We start from the raw sequence: 23343 nt of genomic DNA on the forward strand, positions 1-23343 counted from the left end.
TGCACTTAGCAAATTACTCCATTGGCTACGATACGACGCCAAGTGGCAGGGACAGCAAACTCCAGGATGGGACCAGCCTTTTACACACAGTTCTACTAATGTATTACTTAATCCATTTTGTTCAGTTGAAGTGCACCTTGGGACTGTCAGAACGTAATTGATAGTGAAATACAAGCCCACGACTGGAAAATTGAATCCCCTTGGTGCTTTCACTGTGATAAAAAAAAAAAAAAAAGAAAATAGTTCAGCAGACAGCGTTCACCACCTTCTTGGAAAATATGTGTTTTACAACAGACAAAAATCCTGCTGAGGGCATTAAGCATGGTTGGGGCAACCTGTCCTTGTTCACTACTTGACAATGGAAGTCAAAGCTTCTCTAAAGACGGTTTCATAATCCACATTGGGTATACGGCACCATTATTTGAGTGCCAAAATAGTGCTGTAAAGCTTTTTCTGCAGTGCACGCAATTATCACACACGGTCCTAGCGACTCTGTCGGAACTCAACTAAGTTTTCCCGGGTTGCTTAATAATTTTCCTGGTGTTAATCAGGCCTTGATGTCTTCTCAAAGCGATTTAAAAAAAAAATGGGGGTGGGGGGAGGTTTGCAAAGTGTCTGCAAAGTGTCTCTTGCCACATGAAAGGACCGAAGGCGTGAGTTGCAGGAAAACTTAAGTAGAGGTTTGTTAACTACGAGCAGTGTAACTACAAGAAACCAGTGAGTAGCCATTCTTGGGGGTGTGATCGGGCTATGGAGGTAAAGATGCCCTTGTTATCCGAGATGTGGTAATTCTGAGCGACAAGTGAAGGCATTTTGAATTACAAAGTTGCTTAAGTTCTTGTAGATCAAAATGTTAACACCCATTCGGTCAGACGGTCAGCAGGCAGGCCATAAACGTGCACCTACCGTTGGCGAGTAAGAAAGCGTACTCCATATGTGGCGAACTGTGATTCATGCCAGGAGGAAAGTGGCATATGCCTGAGCAATAGTTGCCAACTTGATAAGCTTCACCCTGTAAGTGGGTGTTGTAAAGTCTCCAACCACTTTTGCAGAGCCTCCATTAGAATTGGTCTTTTATAACGTGCTTAATAACAACAGCAAGTGGTTTCCAAGCGTGGGATCGGGATTCAAAAATGTGTTGCACTGCGTTGTCTTGCCACCAAGACGAATGCATTGCCCCAGAGCTATCCTTCCTCCCCCTATGCAACATTCGCCTAACTGAGGGGGGCGAAGAGTGCACAATGCACAGATAAGTCAACATCTCTGTGCTAATCAATGACCTACAAGGTCTCAGCAAGCAACCGCTTACATTGGGAAACTATGAAATGTCGAACAAATATGGATATTTAGCATTCCAAGCAGTGGCAGAAGTGAACCAACATCCAAAGTAGTGGAACTGTGACTCCGGCAGGGAACTGAGTAGGTGGGAGCATAGTGCAACATGTGACAAGGTTCTGCGGCCCGGGGCAGATTGACAGCCAAGTGGGTGGAGAACGGTGGTGCCCCTGCATTGTTTTTCTTTACATTTTTCAGTTGGTCATTTATAAAATTACCCAGACTAAGGCTTGCCTTAACATTCACGGAATTTGGCAATTTACTACAAATTATGTGCCCCAAGAAAGAAAGCTATCCCCTCTGGCCTAGCATTAAGGATGAAAAGTCTTTGACCCTTCAAAGACCAATGGATCCCCCATCCTGAGGTATACTGTGTGATGATATCCTGAAGGTAGGCAAGAGCAACTCCATTGAAGTAATTTGTTAAGGATGCATTAAGCTGAATATTCTACTCTACTGGAAGCCACACCCAGTAATGTGAACAGCTTGGACATGATCACTTTTCCTACGTCCAAAAACCAAAGAGTTTTGAGCCACCTGGAGGCTGCAAATAAGTGTCATTGACATCACCGCCAGGAGTGTATTGCAATAGTTCAAGCGGCTAGTCACTAAGGATCCTACAACTTTACACCTGCCCAGGGGCATGAATGGATACATTATCTATGGACACCGGATATTAAAAATTAAAAAATAAAATACAAAAATAAAAATCGATCACTTGCCAAGGCCCTTCAGAAATTCTATTGTCTTAGCATTTTACCTGAGATAACATCTTGACAGGTTTTCCGAAAATCAGGAAGAGATGGTGTAGGTAGAAATTCCTTTTTAGTGTTACCAGGACCCCCCCCATCCCTCCGCATCTTCCCCAGTCTAAGATGAAGCCATCTAGAATCCATCCAGCTATGTCACTTAGGCGTCATAGATGTATGGTCAGATTTCAGTTTAGCTGCCGTCAGATTTCAGTTTAGCTGCAACTGCTATAAGATATTAAGGTGAAGATGTATGCTTTAACTTCAAAAAGAACTGTTCCGGAATGGTGAATATGGTTGTAAAAAGAAGTGAAACTGAACAGAAAAAAATATAAAAGTAGTGGAACTCCGCTCCCCACCGCTCCGCTCCCTTCCATCACTGATCAAGTACCTTTGGGGAGATTCAAAATAGAAAGTTTCTGGTGGGAAAAACACGCCACAAATTGAACTTCTTTCGTCATTGGGTACATCTATATAGAAAAGCAAAGTTTCTTGATTTGGCAACCGTCTTCCATTGTTTTTTGTATGCCACATGGTACAGTGGATACACTCATTGTTCCGGCTCAAGTAATTTGGCCAAAATGGCACATCCAGTTTTCTCACACACTACAATCAGATTTTTTAATTTCTTCAGTTTGAAATGATTTTCCAAGAAACTGGTTTCAATTACAGAACTCCGGGGTCTCCCATATCAGTTCAGTGTGCAAGGTGTTTTCATAGTGCCGGATGCAGACTCAGCCACACGCTAGGGTAAACATCTTCCTCTTGGGCAAATCAACTTAAGTTGTCCCAGAAGATCACCAGATTCCGTAGTAGTGTGTGACCGGCCAACTGTCATGTCACAGTACCTTATGAATGTACATGTGACCTTCTGTAGAAGAGCCTTGCACCAAATATTTGTACAGTCATTTTGAACTGCTCACTACACAGCTACATGTTGCTGCCAGGAGACCAACTTGCGTGCATCACTGTAACAGAGACAGAGACGGGCACAGTGACACGGGCACACAGACACGCTTCAAAATTCCATGCATGTATAACTATTTGGAGTTAGACATTTACAAAAATAAATAATACCAAGTCCTGGAATGGATCAGTGAGACGCTCTAAAGCACTTAACTGTCAATTTTGCAATTAAATGTGCACAGTCTGAGTAATCTATTATACCAATTACAGATTGCACAATAAAATGAGCCACTGTGGTCAGAATACCTTTACAGTTACTTGTAAGGACACTGACCCACTTCAAATATTTGTGGAGAGGATGAGTCACTACTTTTTAGACGGAGGAGATCAAATGAAAATATAATCTTCTGACAACACCCACACAGTCAAAATTGCTTTTTGCCTTTAATGTTCCCAAAATACACAAAGATCACAGAATCAAAGCGGTCAATTGAGATCTGGTCCTTCGCTCTGGTGCCGTAGGACGTGCTCCATGGTTCTGGGGTAAAATAACCCCATAGCGAAGTAGGACTCTAAATGTGGAGACCCCCGACCAGTGGAAATAAAGACTACAAACTCTCAAACATTATCATTAAGTATGTGCCTCTAAGAAATTATCAGGGATGGGCTGGGGATAGCTGGCATAGAGCCCCAACAGTCTCAAATATACTCCTGAGCCGGAGCTCTGCTGGGGACGCCTGCACTAGCGCTTACCTTTAGAGGCAGCCCTTTCACTGACCATGTGTGTGGAGGAAGTGCTGCCTGCAGCGGTCAGCGTTGCAAATTAAGAATCTCTTAAAACGGAAAAAAAACTGCTACTTATGTAAGACTTGCTCCGTGACCACCCCCTCGACTTCCCATCCCACTTAAAGCACTGGAAATTGTCAATTTATCGCTTACAAATCCATTTGGAACAGTGAGCAGTGCAATTTTACATTTAAAGCAAGATGTCCACACATCTCCTCCCCAGGTACCTGTTTTCATTATTACATGAGTTGTCCCGTCAGAAATCTGATGCGATAATGTGCTCTTGGTTTTGCTCGAAAACTTTTGCACTAGGAGCTGAAAGAAAAGAAGAAAAATAACACCTAGATGAGTGTCGCCTGCATTCAAACAGCCACTTTATGCCTCAAACAAGTCTAAGTAACCAACTGGAACCCTTTAAAGCAAAACAAGCCAATACATACCTCTTCCGCCACACAGATTCACTTCAATAGCAGATCCATTAGCAGTGCTTTCAATGGATGACTTTCGTCATTTTCCACTGGCCGACTGCATTGCTTCCCTGGACAGAGCGGGACTAGAACATGCCTTTGAATTAAAGAGCCGCCCCTTACGCGCAACCATCCATTCTATGTTGTAGTTTAGGGGTCGCAATCTTGCTACGCTGCGCAACCCAGACTGACATCAGAACAAAGATTTACCACACATCCGTGACAAAATAAGCAGTGAAGGCTGAAAGACAAGAACTGTGCCAGAATTCATCCGCAAGGGAACCCAATGCTGGCATATCTGAACCCATCACGAAATCTGAACGTGTGCACCGTGCGCACCCCAGACAAGAGCCACTAAGATTACACACAAGACGCCATTAACATTACAGATGATCGCACTTTAGAAAATACCTCGCAACAAAACGTGTGCTGTATCGTGGGGAGTGATGAAACTGCTGTAAGACTGGAGAGCGTGTGCTGGTGCCTGCAGCCCAGAGCCTGGGTAACTTGGCCGCAGGCGCTAGTTTCATCTCTCCAGGTACTGGTGGCTACACACATCTAAGGGACTAGCTCTCAACTACGGAAACGTTTCTAAAAGAGCAAGGACACATCTAAAAGACCAAGCATAATAGATCTTGCGTAATGGATACAAAAGGTGCAACTTAGATTTCCGGCACGTTACGCATCAACTCTTATTCCCCAATGGTAGCTCCCAGTCTACTGGGTGACGTCGGCTAACTTTTAGTTCACGCTCATAAATCTTCATTTCGACAGCCGAATTTATTTGATAGCTATTTACTTATTCAGATAGCACATACACGCTTTCAAGTAACAAAGGTGTACAGACCGTTAAGGAAACGACAAATGTTTTCAAAATGCTACTTAAAATATAAAATACAACCAAAAAAAAAAAAAACGTGGATAGTTCAACTTAAAAAATACTGCTATTCACCACTACAATGCTCTTAGGATACATACGCCCTAAATTGGGCACGTAGACGAAAGAGGGCTCTTGAGATGGTATGCCCCTCCCCCAAACGCTAACTACTTTTGGCAGAAAGTAGAGGACCGGCACACTGAACGCTCCAACAGAGTTACAACTAGGCGTCAACTAGTGCTCTCATTCTGAAAAAAGGTTCTTAATGCTCTAGTTTATTTATGAAGATAACAACGAGAATGGGACTCTTGCTATTGCAAATCCATGAGATTAACTAAAGACAAAATAAATAAATAAGGGAAATAGGTAGGTAAAAACACAGGGGTGGCTTGTCCATAATGTGCTACGGGGTGGCGGCCTACCGCACATTATGGATGAGCAAAAGCCAACCCAATGGAAACCCGAGCAGCTGCGGGAGTTCTCCTGGGCTAGCTTATGTGGTCGACCCCAGCAGTATATGCCCGGGGCAGTGCATTTTTCTCCCCAGCATGCATTGGCCACGCCAGGGGGGCGGGGGGGGGGGGGGTACTGCACCCTGTAATATGTGTAAGGGTGCTCCTGCAAATCCACACAGGTCAGCAAGTCCTGTGGCATTGTGCTGCTACCGCTCTGACCCTTCGACGGGGACAAGGACTGGGGGAAAGATGATTGGTTGGCCTACCGACTTACAGTTCCTGACTGAAGGGTGCATCTGGCAGATATTCCGGAACAGTAGGGAGTGAGCAGAAGTCCTGAAGAAATGTGCCCTTTTTAAATGTGCGTGGGTCAGTATCTATGCATGTGTCTACGTGAGGTGTTGTGTGTTTGTTAATGTGTACACGAATGAGCCGGTATGCGAGTGCAGTCGGCATTTGCATATGTGTGCATGTGAAAGTGCAAGTGGATTAATGTATGCAGGCGAATGAGCGCGAGATAATGCATAACAGTGAATAATGAGCAAGTAAATGAATGAGGTGTGTGTGTGGGGAGATGGATGCCTGATGAGCGGTGCGGGTGGCAGCAGTGGGGGGCAAAAACAGGGACAGTCATAGGGAACATGTTTAGTTAGTGGCTTATTTTTAGTGGCGTTATGAGCAAAGCCAACATTAGTGTTCCTATGTGGATGGAGGACTACACTGGTGCAGCAAGTATGGACATGTTTAATTATAGTGGCATGCTATTTTTACAAGCATTATGGGCTAGGCCAACCTGAGTGGTGTTTGGGGAAACTGGACTATACTGGCGCAGTATAGTCCAGGATAGATCTATATCTCAAGGATAGACATAGTTCCATATAGTTAGGCCTGGGTGAATACATTTACTCGAAACTGTGGTAAATCAGGCATAGGAGATGGACAAAGGCATGTTTCAAAGTGTGTCCGTTTTATTAAAGAAAATGCTTAGTCTATCACTACTTCTATAAAAAGGTCCTGGATTCTAAAAAAATAAATAAAAATAAAAAAATAAACAAACAGCTGCTCGTCAGGACCCCTTACACAAAATAAATCTTCCTCTGTCCAAATCTATTCAATGCAACTGGCTGACCCAACCACTAACAATAAGAAAAACAGAACTTAGTCTGGATAAGTGTTTTCTTACACCCTTACCCTTCTTGGCTTATGCAATTTGGTACTTGACTCCCCTCCTGTCAAATTTCTACTTTATTTGGTATTTCAGGCCTTGGCCTGCTTGTGCAGTTAGAACAAGTTCCTTGATTTTATAAACCTAAAAGGGCTCCAGACACACTCACCAAAGTCTTGCTTAACTTAGAGTGTGGGTTCCTTAAATGTGAGACATGAACTTGAAAATCATCCAATTTTCTGACTGATATCTCAGCGTTTGTTAATTTGAAAGAATGTATTTTCTTGGTCCAGCATGGACTTTCTGGTAGTTTTGTTTTAACGTGGTTTCCAACCCTCCATGAGTGGCTTGGGTTCTCAAACCGGACTAGGCTCTTGCAGGGTCTGGCCTTTCAGGTTCACCCCTCCCGGGTGTTTCTATTTCTTGAAGGTCTCTTGTATCCCCTTTGCAGGATCTTGGTTTCAGGCTAACAATTCCAGGGTGTTTGCATTTCTTTTAAGTTTTTGGTAGCCCTACATGGGCCCTCTGGCTTTTTAGCCCGGCTCGTATGCTCATCAACCCTTCTTGGTGGACCTCAGAGCTTTGCCGCACTCCTCCCACTCCTCTACATTAGCCGTGTGCCTGTGTTTCTGCTGTATTCTTTGTCAGGGGAGGTGGCTGCTCCAGTAGCTGAGGTACCATACTTCTCGGGTCCTCTGCTCTGTTGTTGGTTCCTAGTCTAGGCTTCAAGCATACCCGTGCACTGTGTCTGTTTGGTCTCTCGCTGCCCGAGACCCGTGCACTTAGGACTCTATGCCTCCCCTGGACTCTGCAGCATTCAGCGGTTTCTGAGATCCACCCCCCCCCACCACAAATTCAACATGGTCCTGTCTCCGGGATGGGTTGGCGCTACAGTGTAGCCTTTCATTATGTGCGACCTTGCTCAGGCAGTCCCTCTCACAGCGGCTAGCTCGTCCAACGCAGGTAAGACACACTGCCTTCTTCCGTTCCTCTGTGCAACAATAGATGCCACACTGCTGGCTATGTGCATCTAGCATCATCATGGGTTCAGCAGCCAAACCAATCACATGTGAAGGCCACTGTACATTATTAATGTGTTCAGCCCCCATGTATCCAATAAATACATTGTCACCTCTTTGTTAAAGTAGATATTCCAGACTTTTCACCTGGGCATTTCCTTGTTCCCATAGTGTTTTGCCCAGTGGGATCCCGCTTGCCCTGCCCCCTAGGGAGTGTTTTGCGTAGTGGGCTCACCTCTCTTGTTCCAAAGGGGGCGAGTCCCCTGGAGGATAAGGGACGAATTACATTGATTCGTTGCAAAAGCCAAATCACCCGAATTTTCATGGTTTTCACAGAGTTCCCTGAATGTTTAAGCTCATGCCAATTTTGCAATAATAATAAAAAAGAAAAAAAAGGTGAAATGTTGCAATAAAAAGTGGGCTGAAGAGGTCAGACCCTATTCTACCAGCAATTGTTCAAAACAAACCAATTTAACCTACATGGAAAAGATAACAGGAATGCCCAATGGAAAAAAAAGTCAACAGTAATGGTTTGCACCTGGTTATTCAGTTGATTCTTTTTTAAAACCTTTATTTTTGGTTTTTGTAATTTTCTGTTAAAACATAGAAACAAATACTCACCCACATTAGGGTGGACTTAACTCTGCGCCGTGTTCCTCCCATCCCTCGTCCCCCCTTTCCTCCCCGCCAGTCCCCCCCGCTCGGCCCAAAGTTCAACTGTTTGTGATGTCCTGGTTCCAGGTCGATGTAGCATGGAGATGGTGCCGCTCGTTCCGAGCCCTCATCGAGACTCCTCTCCCATGTTTGAGGCAGTTGGTTGGCTGGTGGAGGCCTCCTCTGATTCTTTAAGCAGGAATATTATCAGCGGACCCCAGATGTCTGGAGGGCGGGCATGAAGGGGAAGTTGTTTGACAAAGTCTGTATCCACGTCCTGGCAATAGAGGATGTCCCTGCGCCAAGCGCTGAATGTTGGGGGGGGGCCTCGACCCCAGGACATGGCCACTCTCCTCCTGGCCAGTGTTAGCAGAAGTCCCGCCAGCTTTCTGGTCGGGGCGGGGAGCAGCCTCGTCATGCCCAGTAAGGCAGTTGTGCGGCTTGGTTGTATTGCCTCTCCCACTATTGCTGCTGTTGTCTCTAGGACTTGATTCCAGAACGGAGTTATTTCGGGGCAGTCCCATGCCAAGTGGACGAAGTCTGCTGAGTGTACTCCACATCTCTCACATTTTGCCTCTGCTTCAGGGTGATGTTTATTAGCTTTCGCAGGGGTGTAGTAGGTCTGGTGTAGAAAGTTAAAATGGATTAATTTAAGTCGCGAATTGAGAGCGATTTTTGAAGTCTGCTTCAGGATGTAGGACCAGTCTTCCTCTGATATTGTACTATGCAGGGACCTTTCCCATCTGGTCTTTGCTTGGTGGAGTCTCGGAGACGTATCAGAAATAATAGCTTTATAGATTTGTGACACCAACTTGCCTTCCCCTTGTGCTTGAATGACGTTGTGTAACAGTTGCCAGGTCTGAGGCTGACGTGGGAAGTCCGGCAGGAGTGCTTGAAACGTGTATCGGGTCCTAAAATAGAGGAATATATCCAATGCGGAGTTGCCGCCCTTCGATTTTGCTTGTTGCGGGGTTATAAAGCCGTCTTCAGTGAAGAGATCTCCCAAGGTCTCAATTTTCAGTTTATCGGCCCATTGGTGGAATACTTTTTCCGACGTTAGTGGTACTCCTGGGATGAATTTCACCGGCAACAGGGGAGAGTATCTCGTTTTTACCCCGTATCTATGGGCTAATCTGAGCCAGGCTCTGTATGTTGACAGCATTACGTTCATGTTGGCGTTGGGGATGGGAATTTGACTGATGATGACTGCGGTTAGCAGGTTTGGTGTTGCTAGCGCTCGTTCCACCTGAACGTGAGGCCTGATTGAGTGGGTAGCATACCAGTGACTGAGAAATTGCGCTTGTGCTGCCCAAAAGTATTTCTCCAGATCTGGGAGTGCGAGGCCACCGCTCGCCACTGGAAGTGTTAGTGTTGTGTATGCTACTCTGGCTGGTTTGTCTGCCCATAGTAGTTCGAGGACCATGCTTTTTATTCTTTTTAGATAAGTTTGGGGAAGGAATATTGGAATGTTGGTAAACAGGTAGAGTAGTTTTGGTAGAATCACCATCTTGACTAGAGAAACTCTTCCCCAGAGCGTTAGTGGTAGGGTCTTCCATCTTGTCACTTTTTCCTGGAGGGACTTAGTCACCACTTCGTAGTTGTCTCGGAATACCTCGTGGTAGCTTAGGGACACATGAATTCCCAGGTATCGGACGTTGGATGTTTTCCATGTGAGTTGAAAGTCATCTTCGAAGGGTTTGGTGGCTGGGGTCAGCGGGAATATTATGGACTTTGATTGATTGATTTTCAGGCCGGAGGCTGTTCCGAATTTGATGACCTCCCTCATGACTGGGTTCAGGTTCTCTTCGGGATCGCGGACGAACAGGACCACGTCGTCCGCATAGAGAGATATGATAAGCTTGTGCGGTCCAATAACGATTCCTCTCCGTTGTCGATGTTCTCTTAGGATGGAGGCCAGTGGTTCCATCACCAGGGCGTAGATCAATGCAGAGAGTGGACAGCCTTGTCTGGTGCCCCGCTGGATTACCACTGGAGCCGATTTTGCCGTACCTACTATGATGTTGGAGCGTGGTTCGTTGTACAGTAGCGATACCAGTTTGATGAAGCGGGCGCCCAGGCCCATTCTGGTGAGTATGGCAAACATAAATGGCCATCCCACCGAATCGAATGCCTTTTCGGCGTCGAGGAGGACCGCTATTGCTTGAGTTGAGGGGTCTAGTGCCTCAATGACGCTGAAAAGCCTCCTGACGCCGAAGGTCGTGTTGCGGCCTGGGACGAAGCCTGCCTGGTCCGCCAGGACGAGGGTGGGCATCAATGGTAGTAGCCTTTTGGCCAGCACCTTTGCAAGTATCTTGTTGTCGAGATTGAGGGAGATGGGCCTGTACGATGCGCAGTCCTCTGGAGGCTTGCCCGGCTTGTGCAGGAGAATGACGTTGGCTTCGCGCGAGGAGTCGGGAAGAGTCGCTTTTTCTAGTGCCTCGGCGTATACTGTCGCTAGAAGGGGAGCGAGGGTGGTGGCGAAGGCTTTATAAAATTCTCCTGTTAGGCCGTCTGGGCCTGGAGCTTTTGAGCTAGGGAGGGTTTTGATAGCTTCTATGATCTCCTCTTGTGTGATGAGGTCGTTTAGTGGTTCCCGCAGGGAGTGCTCAACCCAGTATAACTCTGCATTTTCGAGGTACTCCAACGAGACTTGTGGGTCGCTGTCGTGACTGTTGCTGTATAGGTCCTGATAGAAAAGCCTGAATTCCTCCGCTATGTCTTCATCGGAGTGGACGAATTGCCCCTGCCTGGTCCGAATCCTTTCTATAGGTGAAAGTTTGTTGTGTGCTTTGATCAGGTTTGCTAGGAGGGCTCCCGGTTTTTGTCCTTCGCCATATTGTCTGACTAGACTGTTGAGATTTAGAAATTTCACTTCTCGATCCGCTGCGTTGTTGAATTTTTGTAGCTCTACCTTCAGAGCGACTGGAATGTTTGGGTTGGTTGTGCTGGTGCGCTGGAGTTCAAGTTGTTTTAGCTTCACTTCACAGGAAGTCAGCTCCCGCCGAATGAGTTTCAGTATGCCATTCTCTTTGGCGTGGCAGACCCCTCTGATGAAACACTTTAAAGTTTCCCACAGTGTACTTGGCGAGGTCACAGATCCTGTATTGACTTCGAGGAACAGTGCGATCTCTTCTCTTAGTTCGGCAGCGAAAACCTCATCCCGCATTGAGCCGGTTTTGAAACGCCATCGTTGTAGGGGGGGCTTGGGGTGAGTCGAGTTTAGGACGAGGGTTACAGGGGAGTGGTCTGAGAGAGTTCTTGGATGGATATCGCATGGGCCGTTCACCGAGGTAAAAAGATAGTCGATCCTGGAGCTTGAGTTGTGTACAGCGGAATAGAAGGTGTATTCCCGCAGCTCTCCTTTAGAAGTTCTCCATGCATCCCTCAGATTGAATGCCTTGCAGATTTCTTTTATTTGAAGGCAGGCCTTGGATGGAGGTTGTGTGGATGTTCTGGACCTGTCTCTCACCGGGTCCATCACTGTATTCATGTCTCCGCCCCAGATTATGGTCGCAGGTTCTTGGTGTGATAGATGGGATATTACACAGCTGAAGTTGTCTGGACCGTCTATATTTGGTGCGTAAGAGTTAACAAAGGTGATTTTCTGGCCTGCTAAGATGCCGCTGACGAGGAGAGTCCTTCCTTCGTTGTCTTTTGCAGTGTGGACAAGCCGGAAGCTGATCTTATGTATTACGATCGCGACTCCTCTGGAGTAGGATGAGTACGAGGAGAAGTATCTGTGACAGCCCCAGCTTTTGGCCCACTGATGATCCTTCCCCGGAAGTAAGTGAGTTTCTTGAAGCATAGCAACGTCAACTTCATGCCTTCTAAGATACTGGAGTATTTTCCTAGTTTTTGACGGGATGTTACCTCCTCTTATGTTCCAGGTTATGACTCTGAATAGCACGGGTCAGGGTCTATATTGAGTCGTTTTTTGTTCCCTCTGATCTTGCCTGGAAGCTCGGTGGCTGGGCGGTGAACCAGCAGTGGTGGCGAGCGAAGGGGACGTGGGGCCGGAGGACGGCGTGGAACTGGCGGCGCAAAACTTGGACGCTCCTTGTGTCTAAACAAAGGTGAGGATGCGCACCTCAACTGGAGGTGGTGTGGTAACTGTGACTTCCCTCCCGCGCGCGGGTAACCCCCAACTGACCCGCGAGGTTCCCTCATCATAACTAAACTATAAGGGATGCTGTGCTTGGGGCGCTTGTGCCTCCTGAGAGGGGAGGGTGGCTCTCCAACGTACTAGGAGTGAGTCTCTGCGGTCTTAGGTTTTGTGCATTGGTGTCATGGGTATGAAACCTGTCCCTTTGAGCGCCTGGGACGACCGTTATGGCGGATCTCTGCGTCTTCTGTTTTCACGCTGCTGCAAGGGGTTATTAGGGGCGGTGCCACAGCCAGCCCGATCAAGGTAATCGCTGGCTTCCTCAGGTGTGTGGAAGAAGAGTGCTTTCCCATCATGTTGAATGCGAAGTTTTGCTGGATAAAGCATTGAGTAGAGTATCTGGTTGTCTTTCAGCCTCCTCTTAACTGTCGTGAAGGAGCGCCTCAGTGTTTGAACGGTAGGGGAGAAATCTGGGAAGAACTGGATTGAGTCTCCGTCATATTGAAGGTTCCCCTTTTCTCTGGCTGCATTGAGTATCGCATCTCTATCTTTATAGTTTAATAGTTTTGCAATAATTGGCCGTGGATTTGCGCCTGGGACTGGTCTGGTGTTCGGAATTCTGTGAGCTCGTTCAACTACAAACATTTTGGAGAGCTGCTCTTTCCCGAAGAGGTCAATGCAGATCTGTTCGACATGGTCTTCCATTTTCGTCAGGAGTCGTTGTTCTCTGATGCCGATGATTCTGATGTTGTTCCTCCTTGAGCGTCCCTCTAAGTCTTCGTTTTTAGCGCAGACTGCTTTCATCTGGGATTCGAGGGTGGTGACTCGAGTGGTAAGGCTCGCTGCGCCATCATCCAGGTCGGATACCAGTTGCTCTACTGTATCTAACCTATCGGCGTGCTTGTCGAGGCGATGTTGCAGCTGGTCGACTTTGGACGACAGGTTGTCGAGTTTGCTGCCCAAGTCGCCAATTCCAGCTTTAAGGTCCATCAAAATTTCTCTGATATCGAAGCTTGGCAAGGGCTCTTCAGGCAGGGACCTAGTGGGTGTTGGTGACGCCGCTCTGCTAGCTTCGGGATGTGGTTTGCTGGTGGATCCCGTCTCAAAAGTCAGTTTCTTTTGGGCTTTGTCAACTTTCCCCATTTCGAGCTACCGCCTGCTTCCGCGCAATCGGGAGTGGAACAGGCGGATCGACCTCTGTGGTACTCAGGTGGGTTCGCTGTGCTCCTCCGGCTACCGGTATTCTGGTTGTAAGCTGCCGGACTTTCCCTGGGCCTCGATGCGAGGGGTAGTGTCGTCGCTCGGTGGGTCCTTTCTGGATAGGTGTCGTAGCCCAACCTCTAGGGGTGAGGTTGTTAGTCGGAGTCTCCAATGCCTGCCGTTATGCTGTGAGTTAAGGGTTATTGAGGATCTTCGATCTGGGCTCTTTATCTTGGCGGTTGTGGGGATCGACAGTGCTAGCCCTGGCCCAATGGGCTGATCGCTGCGACTTGTGTTGTGGCTGTGGGGGAATGGTGGTGGTACCCCTCGGTCGCTTCCGAGGGGGGGGGTGGGCCCCGATAATTTCGCACCTCTAGGAAGCCAGGTGTGGGTCGGATGTGGCCCTCACATCGAGGGGAGGCAGTTGGCTGGGCGCCAGGGACGGTTGCTGGCGAGGCGTATCTTGCTGTGCCTCCCGTATTCACAATGGATCCCGACGGCAGTTTCGGGCTTCAGCCGTCCAGCTATCAAGCGGATCGGGGAGGCCGCCGGCGTACGCTGGGGCGGGGGGGGGGATCTCCTACCTGGGTGCACGGTGAGGATGTTGTTGCCCGCCGCCCCTCCTCTTGAGCCTCGACCGGGCCGCAGCAGGGACGGAGACTGTGTGTCTCTTGGCGTCGCTGGCGCACACGTCTACCCGCTACTTGAAGCGGCCCGGTTCGATGCCCCGACGGGTCTCGGCAGGCTCCGGTTGTCGAGTGTTGCACTGATGCCGCTTGCCGCGCTTTAATGGGAAGCTCCTGCCCCCCACACCCAATTTCTTCTTCCGTCCCTGGTGTTCCGCTGGCGTGTACCGCAGGCCTTGCTGGTCAGGCCGGAACACGGCTGTCGCTCTGCCGCCGGAGACGATTTTCGTATCAAAATGTTCGTCTGCGTTTCCTAAATGCACCCGGCTGTGTTTGTGGGTGAAACGGACACCGTAGAGAAGAGGATGTCGCAGGATTAATGGAGAGCCACACGGAGCTCTCTAGGAGGCAGCCATCTTGGATGGCTCTCTAGCGCCCTCTATTCAGTTGATTCTTAAAAAAATATGGGCTTCGTCCGTTTACCTAAAAAAACAACCAATTTTTTGCTACCAAAAAAAGGTAGATGGTAGGTTGGGGTGAGATACTATTGGGTGAGGAAGGGTGGAGGGTGGGCAGGCAGGGGTAATACCCACGCACTTGGTGGTAAAAAGGCACAGAAAAAAAATTAAACAGTTGGATTTCGTGAAACCCCATTGAACTGAAATATGCTGCGTTTTGCCTCCAGCTACAGAGCTCAAAACATTGCAATACTAACCAACGCACTGGTATTCATTTAAGCACCTTCAGCGATATGACAGTCTGCACCACGATTGCTCGACAAGCAACTGGATCTACCACAGCTCTACTGGCCTTTATGAGGTTAGTGACTTACAAGCTATGCAGTCACTCCACTATATTATGCTCTCGGTGATCCTCATGGAAGAAAACCTAGCAAGATGACACGTTATGCACAGCCAATGCATGAGTGACTATTCCCCAGCTCTATAAGATTTTCGGAGGTCCGAGTCCTACGCATTACCTAGATTGTAATATAAACCTCAATAATGCTGAATGTTTCAACCTCCAGATGATGAAAACCTGGCCCAGGAATCCGCAACATGTGTGACTCTTCTGTACCAAAATCAAATTTTAGAATTGTCCATTCAACTTATTTAAATGTTACAATTTCCAGAAGGATGAAATGGCGAGTTGTGCTCATCGTTTCAAATCTGGTACCTTTCAGGTTACAGATTTCTACAGCAGGTGCATTAACTTATAGAGAACTTACTACAGAGGTAATTTCCTTTTGCTCACTCCAATATCCAGCCTCAGCCACCACCCATGCCCTTTCCGCTAACTTCTCTCCCTTGAAGTTACTTTGTGTAGGCTTAAGAAATCTGAACATGCCAGAAGTTAAGGGTATTCAGCCAGATTAGGGCTAGAAGAAAGAAATGCAGAACGTCACTTGGGAGGTTAGCAGTAGCCATCTGATCAGTTCAGAAAGTTACTCTACGCCTTATAGAAAGCTTATAAATGGCGTTAAGCCAAAGGGCGCTCTTGCCTCAAGGCGAGTTGAAGTGCAGGGATTCCGCACTTGTTTTTTGTTAGTCAGAGATGGGAGGGAACAGGCCTTAAATGGCACTGCAAAATGAGCCGGAGCTCATCAAGCAGGCGTGGCCTAACGGCGGGGGTCCTGCTGACCCGTTAGACCACGCCCCCGAGGAGCCTCAGGCTCAATGGGCTACTGGCACCCCTGCCAGGCAGCCTTTTGTAGAGATCAGCACCCTCTCCGCATGGGGGAAGAGGGTGCTGATCTCTGCATTTATTTTCTATAGGCTTGCCTGGCAGGGGATAGCGCCTCGCCTATTCAGCCTTATTGGTGGCGCTGCCCCTCGCCAGCTGGGGAGGGGCAGCGTCACCATTAAGGCTGAAAGGGTGAGGCGGCCACTGGAAGCAGAGGCCTTTTTCCTAAAGATTGAAACTCCCGCGAATCCGCGGGAGCTTCAGTATTTAGAAAGCAAGGCCTCTGCTTCCAGCGGCCTCACGTTTTCTCCATAATGGTGGCGCCGGCCCACGGGCATCAGTTGCTTAAAGGGATGCCTCGTAGGTGCGGCGCCACCATTATGGCTTTAAGACATTTTTTTCTGAAGCCTGAAGCTCTCGCACACGAGCGAGAGCTTCAGGCTGTAGAAAAAAATCCTTTTCATGTAGTGGCCGGGGCTGCCATGGAAGATTAGTGGGCCCCGGCAGGGCCCCGCCGCAAAACGAAATTTAGGAGCAGGCCCCGGCCCACTTAAAGCCCTGGGAGGGAAGTCTTTCCTGAAATTGGCAGCGTTAACTGTACGTGCATAAAAATGCATTTGCACAAAGGCAGCAAAACTTAAGCTGCTAGCTTCAAGAAAGGCTTCCATCGTGTCTCTGCCTTAGAAAAATAAAACATCAGCCCCCTCCGCATGGATGCGAGCCAACATATAACAACGTTGTGTTTTTTCACATCCGGGGGAGGAGGCTGGTGTGCAGACTTGTTTATTCTTTGGCAGAGAGGAGAGGGAAGCCTTTCCGGAAACTAGCAGGGTTGAAGGGTGTTGCATGTGAGCTTATTATGTATGTATGCATGTGTGCATGGAGTGTTTTTAAGTAGTGTGTGTGAATGAGTATGATGTATGGGGGGCTGGGTGTGCGTTTGAATGAGCGAGTGTACGGTCAATGGTGATGAAAGTGTATGGGATGTTTAAATGAGTGAGTGAACGTTGTGCAATAGTGTGTGCGCTTGTGTATAATGTTGGTCCGAGGCACTGATTTTGGCGTGTAGAAGGTTGGAGAGGTACTCGTGGGACAGAGGTGATTTCGCTAAACATGCCATTTTAGTGGGCATCCATGATCAAGTAAGCATGATGTGTAGTGGCTAGAATGGCATTTTTTTTGCAGCCAGTCTAGTCAATTATTGTGACATTACTTTTACTGGGCATCTATAATAAAGTAGGCATGACGTGGTATTAAATGGCTAGGCTGGCATTTTGGTGCAGCCAGTCTAGCCATTTCCTTCTGTGGCTTGATTATTTTACTGGGTATCTCTAGTAAAGTAAGCATGAAGTGGTATTACAGGTCTAGACTGACCACATTGTGCAGCCACTTTGGATATGCTTTATTATTGTGATTTGGCTTTAATGGCAAAGCCCCCAAAAGTATGTCCTTATGGGTGGATATTGCCCTATATTGGCAGAGCCCACATGTAAATGTTCTCGTATAGAAGCATTACTTGTATTGGGCGCAAAGCAAACCTGAGTAAGTTTATATGTGGCAATATTGGCATATTTCGGTGCAGTCAGAATGGAAATGTATGGCAACAGTCAGCGTGAAAGTGTTTTTAATACTGGCATATAATCAAAAGAAATGTATTGCTTACATCTCATGTGGAGGTTGTATTTATGATGCACTACACTACCGCCTGGTCTCCCGGTGGTCGCTTTTGCTTAAAGGGTGATGCCTGATCGGGTAGCTGAGCTGTAGATCTACAGATCATCAAATCAACTTAAATGTGTATGTTATCTTTAATTAATATCACTGATATACTGTGCTTTAACTAGGTCCACGCCAGACCGAATGGAGGAAATCCCCCCCACCCCCCCATTCCAAATTTAGGAAGGTTTACTGTATCCCATATACGCTCATGGCATATTGTAACACTCCCTCAACCACTTATATCTACTTTTACTACTACCCAACAGCCCACAAAGAACAATATGCCAAGAATTGAGACGAGGAAGAGACAATAGTAAGGATCGCTCCCAATGAGGACCAGTATCAGCTTCCTCAACGTCATTCAAGAAACGGTCTAAATACCAATGGTCTATTCTTTGGAGACTACGCAATCATGCCGGGAACTTTAAAACGGCATCTGCTACAGCTGACGGAGAGAAGGAGGACAGAACTGCAGATACTGGGCTGACCTGTGCTGCCAAGAATCAAGATGAAGGGAACCACTCCTTAGGAGACGGTGTGTAAACAAGCCCAACGTGGGAGAGAGAAGCCCAAGTACAGGTGGCTTGCCGGCTGAAGGCAGCGGAAACCGCGCACGGAGAAAGAAACAGCCAGAGTGCAGCAGCTGCTGGGGCGCATGACATGTCAGCAAGTTGAGAAGACCCAGAGCGAAGGAACGTGAGAAGCAACCGGTAAAGCCAGGAAAGAGACTGGTTACCAGGTTGCCTGCAATTGTATGCCGCTCTATAAGAATAATGCAGAAGGAAGGGAACCGAAGCCAGGGATCACAGAGAGCAACTGGTAAGCCCAGGGAAGACAGATGGTTTACCAGGTTGCATAACAGTGTAACGTTTGATAAGAATAAAGCGAAAGATACAGAGAGGGAGGCTAATGAAGTTAATGTATTTGTGAAGCAAACTATGAACTGGTTATTAAACCCATATCTCAAGGGCAAGAGCGAAGTAAAAGGGATTGCTCTAGGAAAAGGGGCAAAGAACCCTTTGATGAAAGAGGAAGCGAATATTGAAAGAACTGTGCGAAACAAGAGTGTATAAGCCAGAAGCGGGCCAATGTTTAATGGATAAAAAGGAAAAGTCATATCATAAAAGTCCCGGCAGGAGAGTACACCAGATGAATAGAAGGGTTTAAAAGACTGAATCAAAGTCCTGGCAGGAGAATAACTGAAGTGTGTGTACACGTATAGTATAAAATAATCTCAATGAGGACCCATGCCCTTGAGAGTGTGAACTACTGTAAACTGACTAGAAGAGCCTGGTAGCGGAAGATACCAGGTGATCAGAGAGTCTGGGACACACATGTAAAGTGTAATAAAGTGAAGAGAATCCCTAGGAAGATAGATGCCCTTAGGATCTGAATATTAAAAGTAAGAGAAACCTGGGGAAGGTAGTCATTTCCCTGTTAACTGTGAGCATGCCAAGAGGAGGGAGTGTCCTCTTGGGGTCAAAGGAACTGGACTATTCTTTATTTGAATTTTACATATTAGTACAAGGAATCTGGGGAAGGGAACCATTCCCTGGAACTGTGAACATTGTCCATTTGAAACCTTTTTGCTGGATTTGAACTTTTTTGTGTTGGATTGGAACGTTTGGGCACTTTTGAGAATCAGAGGCAATGCCCTTTGCACCTAAGCATAAGTTTTAGAGTGTGAGGGTCAGAATAGGATTCCGGACACAGGACATATTTTGATTTGGACATCTTGACAAAGGACAGGCCCATTAGTTTTGTTTGAGGTAGGGAAATACCTCCTAGATTAGGGATAGTTAGGTATTTTCCAATCCCCATCTATTTCAATAAAACCGTATAACCAAAAACCATGAGTCCTCAGTCTGCGTCTCATTCCTGGCTCCTCACAGGACAAGGCTTTAATGGATAAAGGCTAGGGTCCAGCTGCATTTGATTATTTTTCAAATGACATGTAAATACAAAGCAATGCCAAGTTGTACTTTTACCTAATCATGTAGGCCTACGCACATTTAAACATGTATGCTACATATTGCATAAAAATCAGTTTTTGGATATGTGTAACAAGGCAGAGTAAAAGGAACACGGTTTGACCTTAACTTTTGCCTAACTTCTTTGTGAGATCTACATTATAGGGATGAAAAGCCATGCACATTTAATTTAGTAAACGTGCACTTCATTTAAAATGAACCTTATACAGACGCTCACTACACAGAGTAACTTGTCCTTACATCTCCTGTCCCCATTTCCTCCATATTGTATGGGTGAATAAAACACACCAACAGGAGTGTCTCACCGACAATTTGAAGCTAAAAGATTCTTCAAGACCACTTGCCTGAAGGCAGTATCTGCCCTGGACACGGCAGCAAGACTAATGTTTACAAAATACTAAGAGTGATACCTACATAGCCGCTTTGTTGATCATGTCACAGGTGACTGTTGTATTGCATTGGTTATTACAGTTTTTATATTGATGCCTTACTGTAACTATGGGATGGAAGGTGGAATGTTGAGTGCCCAGAACGAGTGGTGAGGTGGTAAAGGTTCTGCAGAAGGCAGTTGGAAGATGGCTGGTGAGTGGCGAGCACGTATGGTGGGACCTGTTACCATCTATGAATTGGTATCCAGTAATTTTTTTGAAAACTTATTTTGGAAATACCATTTTGTCGAAAACATTTTGCCGAATTTTTTTTTTAGAATGTATTTTTTTATTTTATGTTTTTTTGGTTTCGTAAGTAAAAAAAGTGTTAAAAAAGGGAATTTGGGGGGAACCCCCCCCATTTTCCCAATTTTTTTAACAAAATAAACATTCAAAAAAAAAAACAAAATAAATCTGCAAAATTGTGTCGAGAAAATGGCATTCGAAAATATGCAATTCGAAAAAGTCACTATAAAGCCAATGAATTAACTTAATAAAGATACTTTAAAGGACAAAACCTACTTGTTGGAGGCGACTTCTTCAGATGGCGATGAGGATGGGATGCGGATACTGCGTTGAGTCTGCAGAGATTCCAGTGGCTGTGAAGTCAAGCCCCACAGTGCTGCCATCAGTATGTTTGTGTGTTTTAGGTTCCTCCTGACAGTGCCCCAGTAAGCGCAGAGCTGTGCGTTGCATTGGAAGGAGTTTGGGAAATAAATTTAGCTTGTTGACTTGCCAGCAATTTATAAATTGCACACGCGCGTGTTGGGGATAGAACTCGGATTCCCCAGCTAAAGCCGATGCACGTTGGAGGAAAGGACCCTGGAACGTGAAAATAGGTGCGGCCATCTTTGCTCCAGGTGCATCCTGGGGCCTCCTGATGGAAGGAGATTACGCAGCGGAATATGTCTGGATACAATTGAGGTGATATTTACTATTAATCCGCACGCTGCCAGCAAGGGAATCATTGCATGGACTGATAAGGAGTCTGAAAAGGGTAAGCACCTGCTTGCACCATTAAGAGCCCTGACAAGGTTTAGAAGAGCTTACCTGCAACTTGAGATTGTACATTTGAGGGCTTGTATTGGATTCTGTTGCATTGAAGTGTGGGATTATGTTTGCATTGCATATTTATTTTCTTTGCAATTTTTGAGCCATCATTTTATTACTGCTATCCTGGTGAACCTGGCAAGTGGCAATTGTGCAACAATGCAAGGGGTAACCATTAATCTATCACAACCATTTCTGGCGATGGCCAGAAAGAGTATCAGCAAATTGTATGGATGCCATTGATAATGACAGTTCCACTGCAATCAAGAAGAAACAAATACTCTTAAACTCCCTGGGCCCAGAAGGGCACAGGATCTATAGAGAATTACCGCCTCTAAGGGCGAGTGAAGGAGAAGGCTTGGATGAGTATGAACAAGTATTGAGAGCCCTTGATGAATACTTCCAGCCAAAGACCAACGTAGCTGTCAACAGATACTATTTCTGCACGAGGAAACAAGACAGCAATGAAACAGTGGATGAGTATATAAATGCTCTTACGAAACTAGTGGTATTGTGTAACTATGGCAGAGGGGTAATGCAAGAAGAATTAATTTCAGACCAGATAATTATCCACACAAACAGCAATATTGTTAAAGAGAGGCTATGGATGTGTGGAGATCCTTCTCTAGATGAAGCTAAGGCGATTGCCAAGTCTAGCACATATTGACATGCAGTAAAGCTAGAAAGGGGCGAGAAAAGGCTTGGCGACCCAAGTAACTAAGGTGAATGCTGTAAAACCTAAGAAGAAATTTAAAGAGACAACGACGATCTGAAGTAAAGACTAGAAAGGCAAGGAAGCTATGAAAGTCGCGGCGGAAAGGAGAGAAGAAAGCAGAACAGTTTTCTGGGGAAGTGAAGAAGGGACACTAAGCCAATTCTCAATTTTGTTCCGCATTGAACACGAAGTGTTCCAATTGTGGCACGAAGCACCATTTCAGTATGGTATGCAGAAACGAGAAAGTCAAAAGATAAGATGTGTACAAGAGGAAGAAGATGGGGGGGGGGGAACGAGAAGGGGAAGTTGTTAATATGGTGAGAAATGACAATAAGAAGAAAGTCCCCCCGCCCCCAACAGTAGGTTTTCAATTGATGGTATTGTTTCTGAACTTACTGTAGATTCTGGTTCACCATATATCATAATTACAAAGGGAAAATGGGAAGAACTGTGTAGAAAGGGATATGATCTTGTATTGAAGAGGCCGGATATAAGAAATCTAGGTGAATTTGAAGGTTTGATCATACAAATATTGGGTTATAGATTAGCCCTTACTACATTCAAAGGTAGGTTAGCAGAAGTCAAAGTTTGTGGTGTCCAAGCGGGTAAATGTTTTAGGCTGGGAAGACCAAGATAAACTCCAGATTTAGCTCAAGCCAGGCAGTAGGGAACCTATCTCGATTGTAGTGGACTACAGTGAGAAGGGTGAGATTAAGCATGTCAGAGGAAAGGAGAAGGAGTTGTTCCCCAAATTATTTAATGAAAGCATTGGAAAATTCCAAGGATACAAACACAAAATACAGTTGAAAGAACGAGCTGAACAATGTCGCATAGCGCAAAAAACACAACTATACCATTGAAAGAAGAGGTTAAAACAGAATTACACAGATTGGAAAGTGAAGGGGTGATTGAGAAAGTGGAATGCGTCCGAGTGGGTTTTTCCCATTGCAGTAGCAAAGGAACCCAATGGGAAAGTAAAAATATGCATGGATTTGAGGGAGTTAAATAAAACCATCATTATTGAGAAATACCCTGTACCTGTGATATCAGAAATGTAAAACTTAATTGCTGATGCAGACACTTTTTACACAATTGATTTGTCTGCCGCATATCAAATACAATTGCACCAAGATTTAAGGAAATGCATCACGTTTATCACTCCATTTGGTATATACAGGTATATTAGGATGCCGTTTGGATTAGCTTCGGCTGCCGTGTTTTTTCAAAAGGATGACACATTTGTTACAGTGTATGCCAGGAATATATGCTTTTCAAGATATGTTAGTATGTCGACAAGGAACAAGTGAACATGATGCGAGATTAGTCAAAGATTTGGAAAAGTTGGATGAGAAGGGGTTGACTGTGGAACATAATACAATGTAAATTTGGTAGCCTTTAAGTAGACTGTCTGGGACA

The 23343-nt window shown here is 46.1% G+C and overlaps 1 protein-coding gene across 3 annotated transcripts in view; it reads right to left on the reverse strand.

Moving 5' to 3' along the window:
* Nucleotides 1-23343, reverse strand: part of BRCA1 (BRCA1 DNA repair associated) — a 560494-nt gene that overhangs the window by 165129 nt on the left and 372022 nt on the right. For all 3 annotated transcript variants that reach the window (XM_069634200.1, XM_069634199.1, XM_069634201.1), the window contains exon 16: nt 4004-4091. In XM_069634200.1, coding sequence (XP_069490301.1) covers nt 4004-4091 — 88 coding nt within the window. The remainder of the gene's footprint in view (nt 1-4003; nt 4092-23343) is intronic.

The sequence above is a fragment of the Ambystoma mexicanum genome, chromosome 13 (genome assembly GCF_040938575.1).
Source record: "Ambystoma mexicanum isolate Mex_15411 chromosome 13, UKY_AmexF1_1, whole genome shotgun sequence".
Classification (NCBI taxonomy): Eukaryota; Metazoa; Chordata; class Amphibia; order Caudata; family Ambystomatidae; genus Ambystoma; species Ambystoma mexicanum.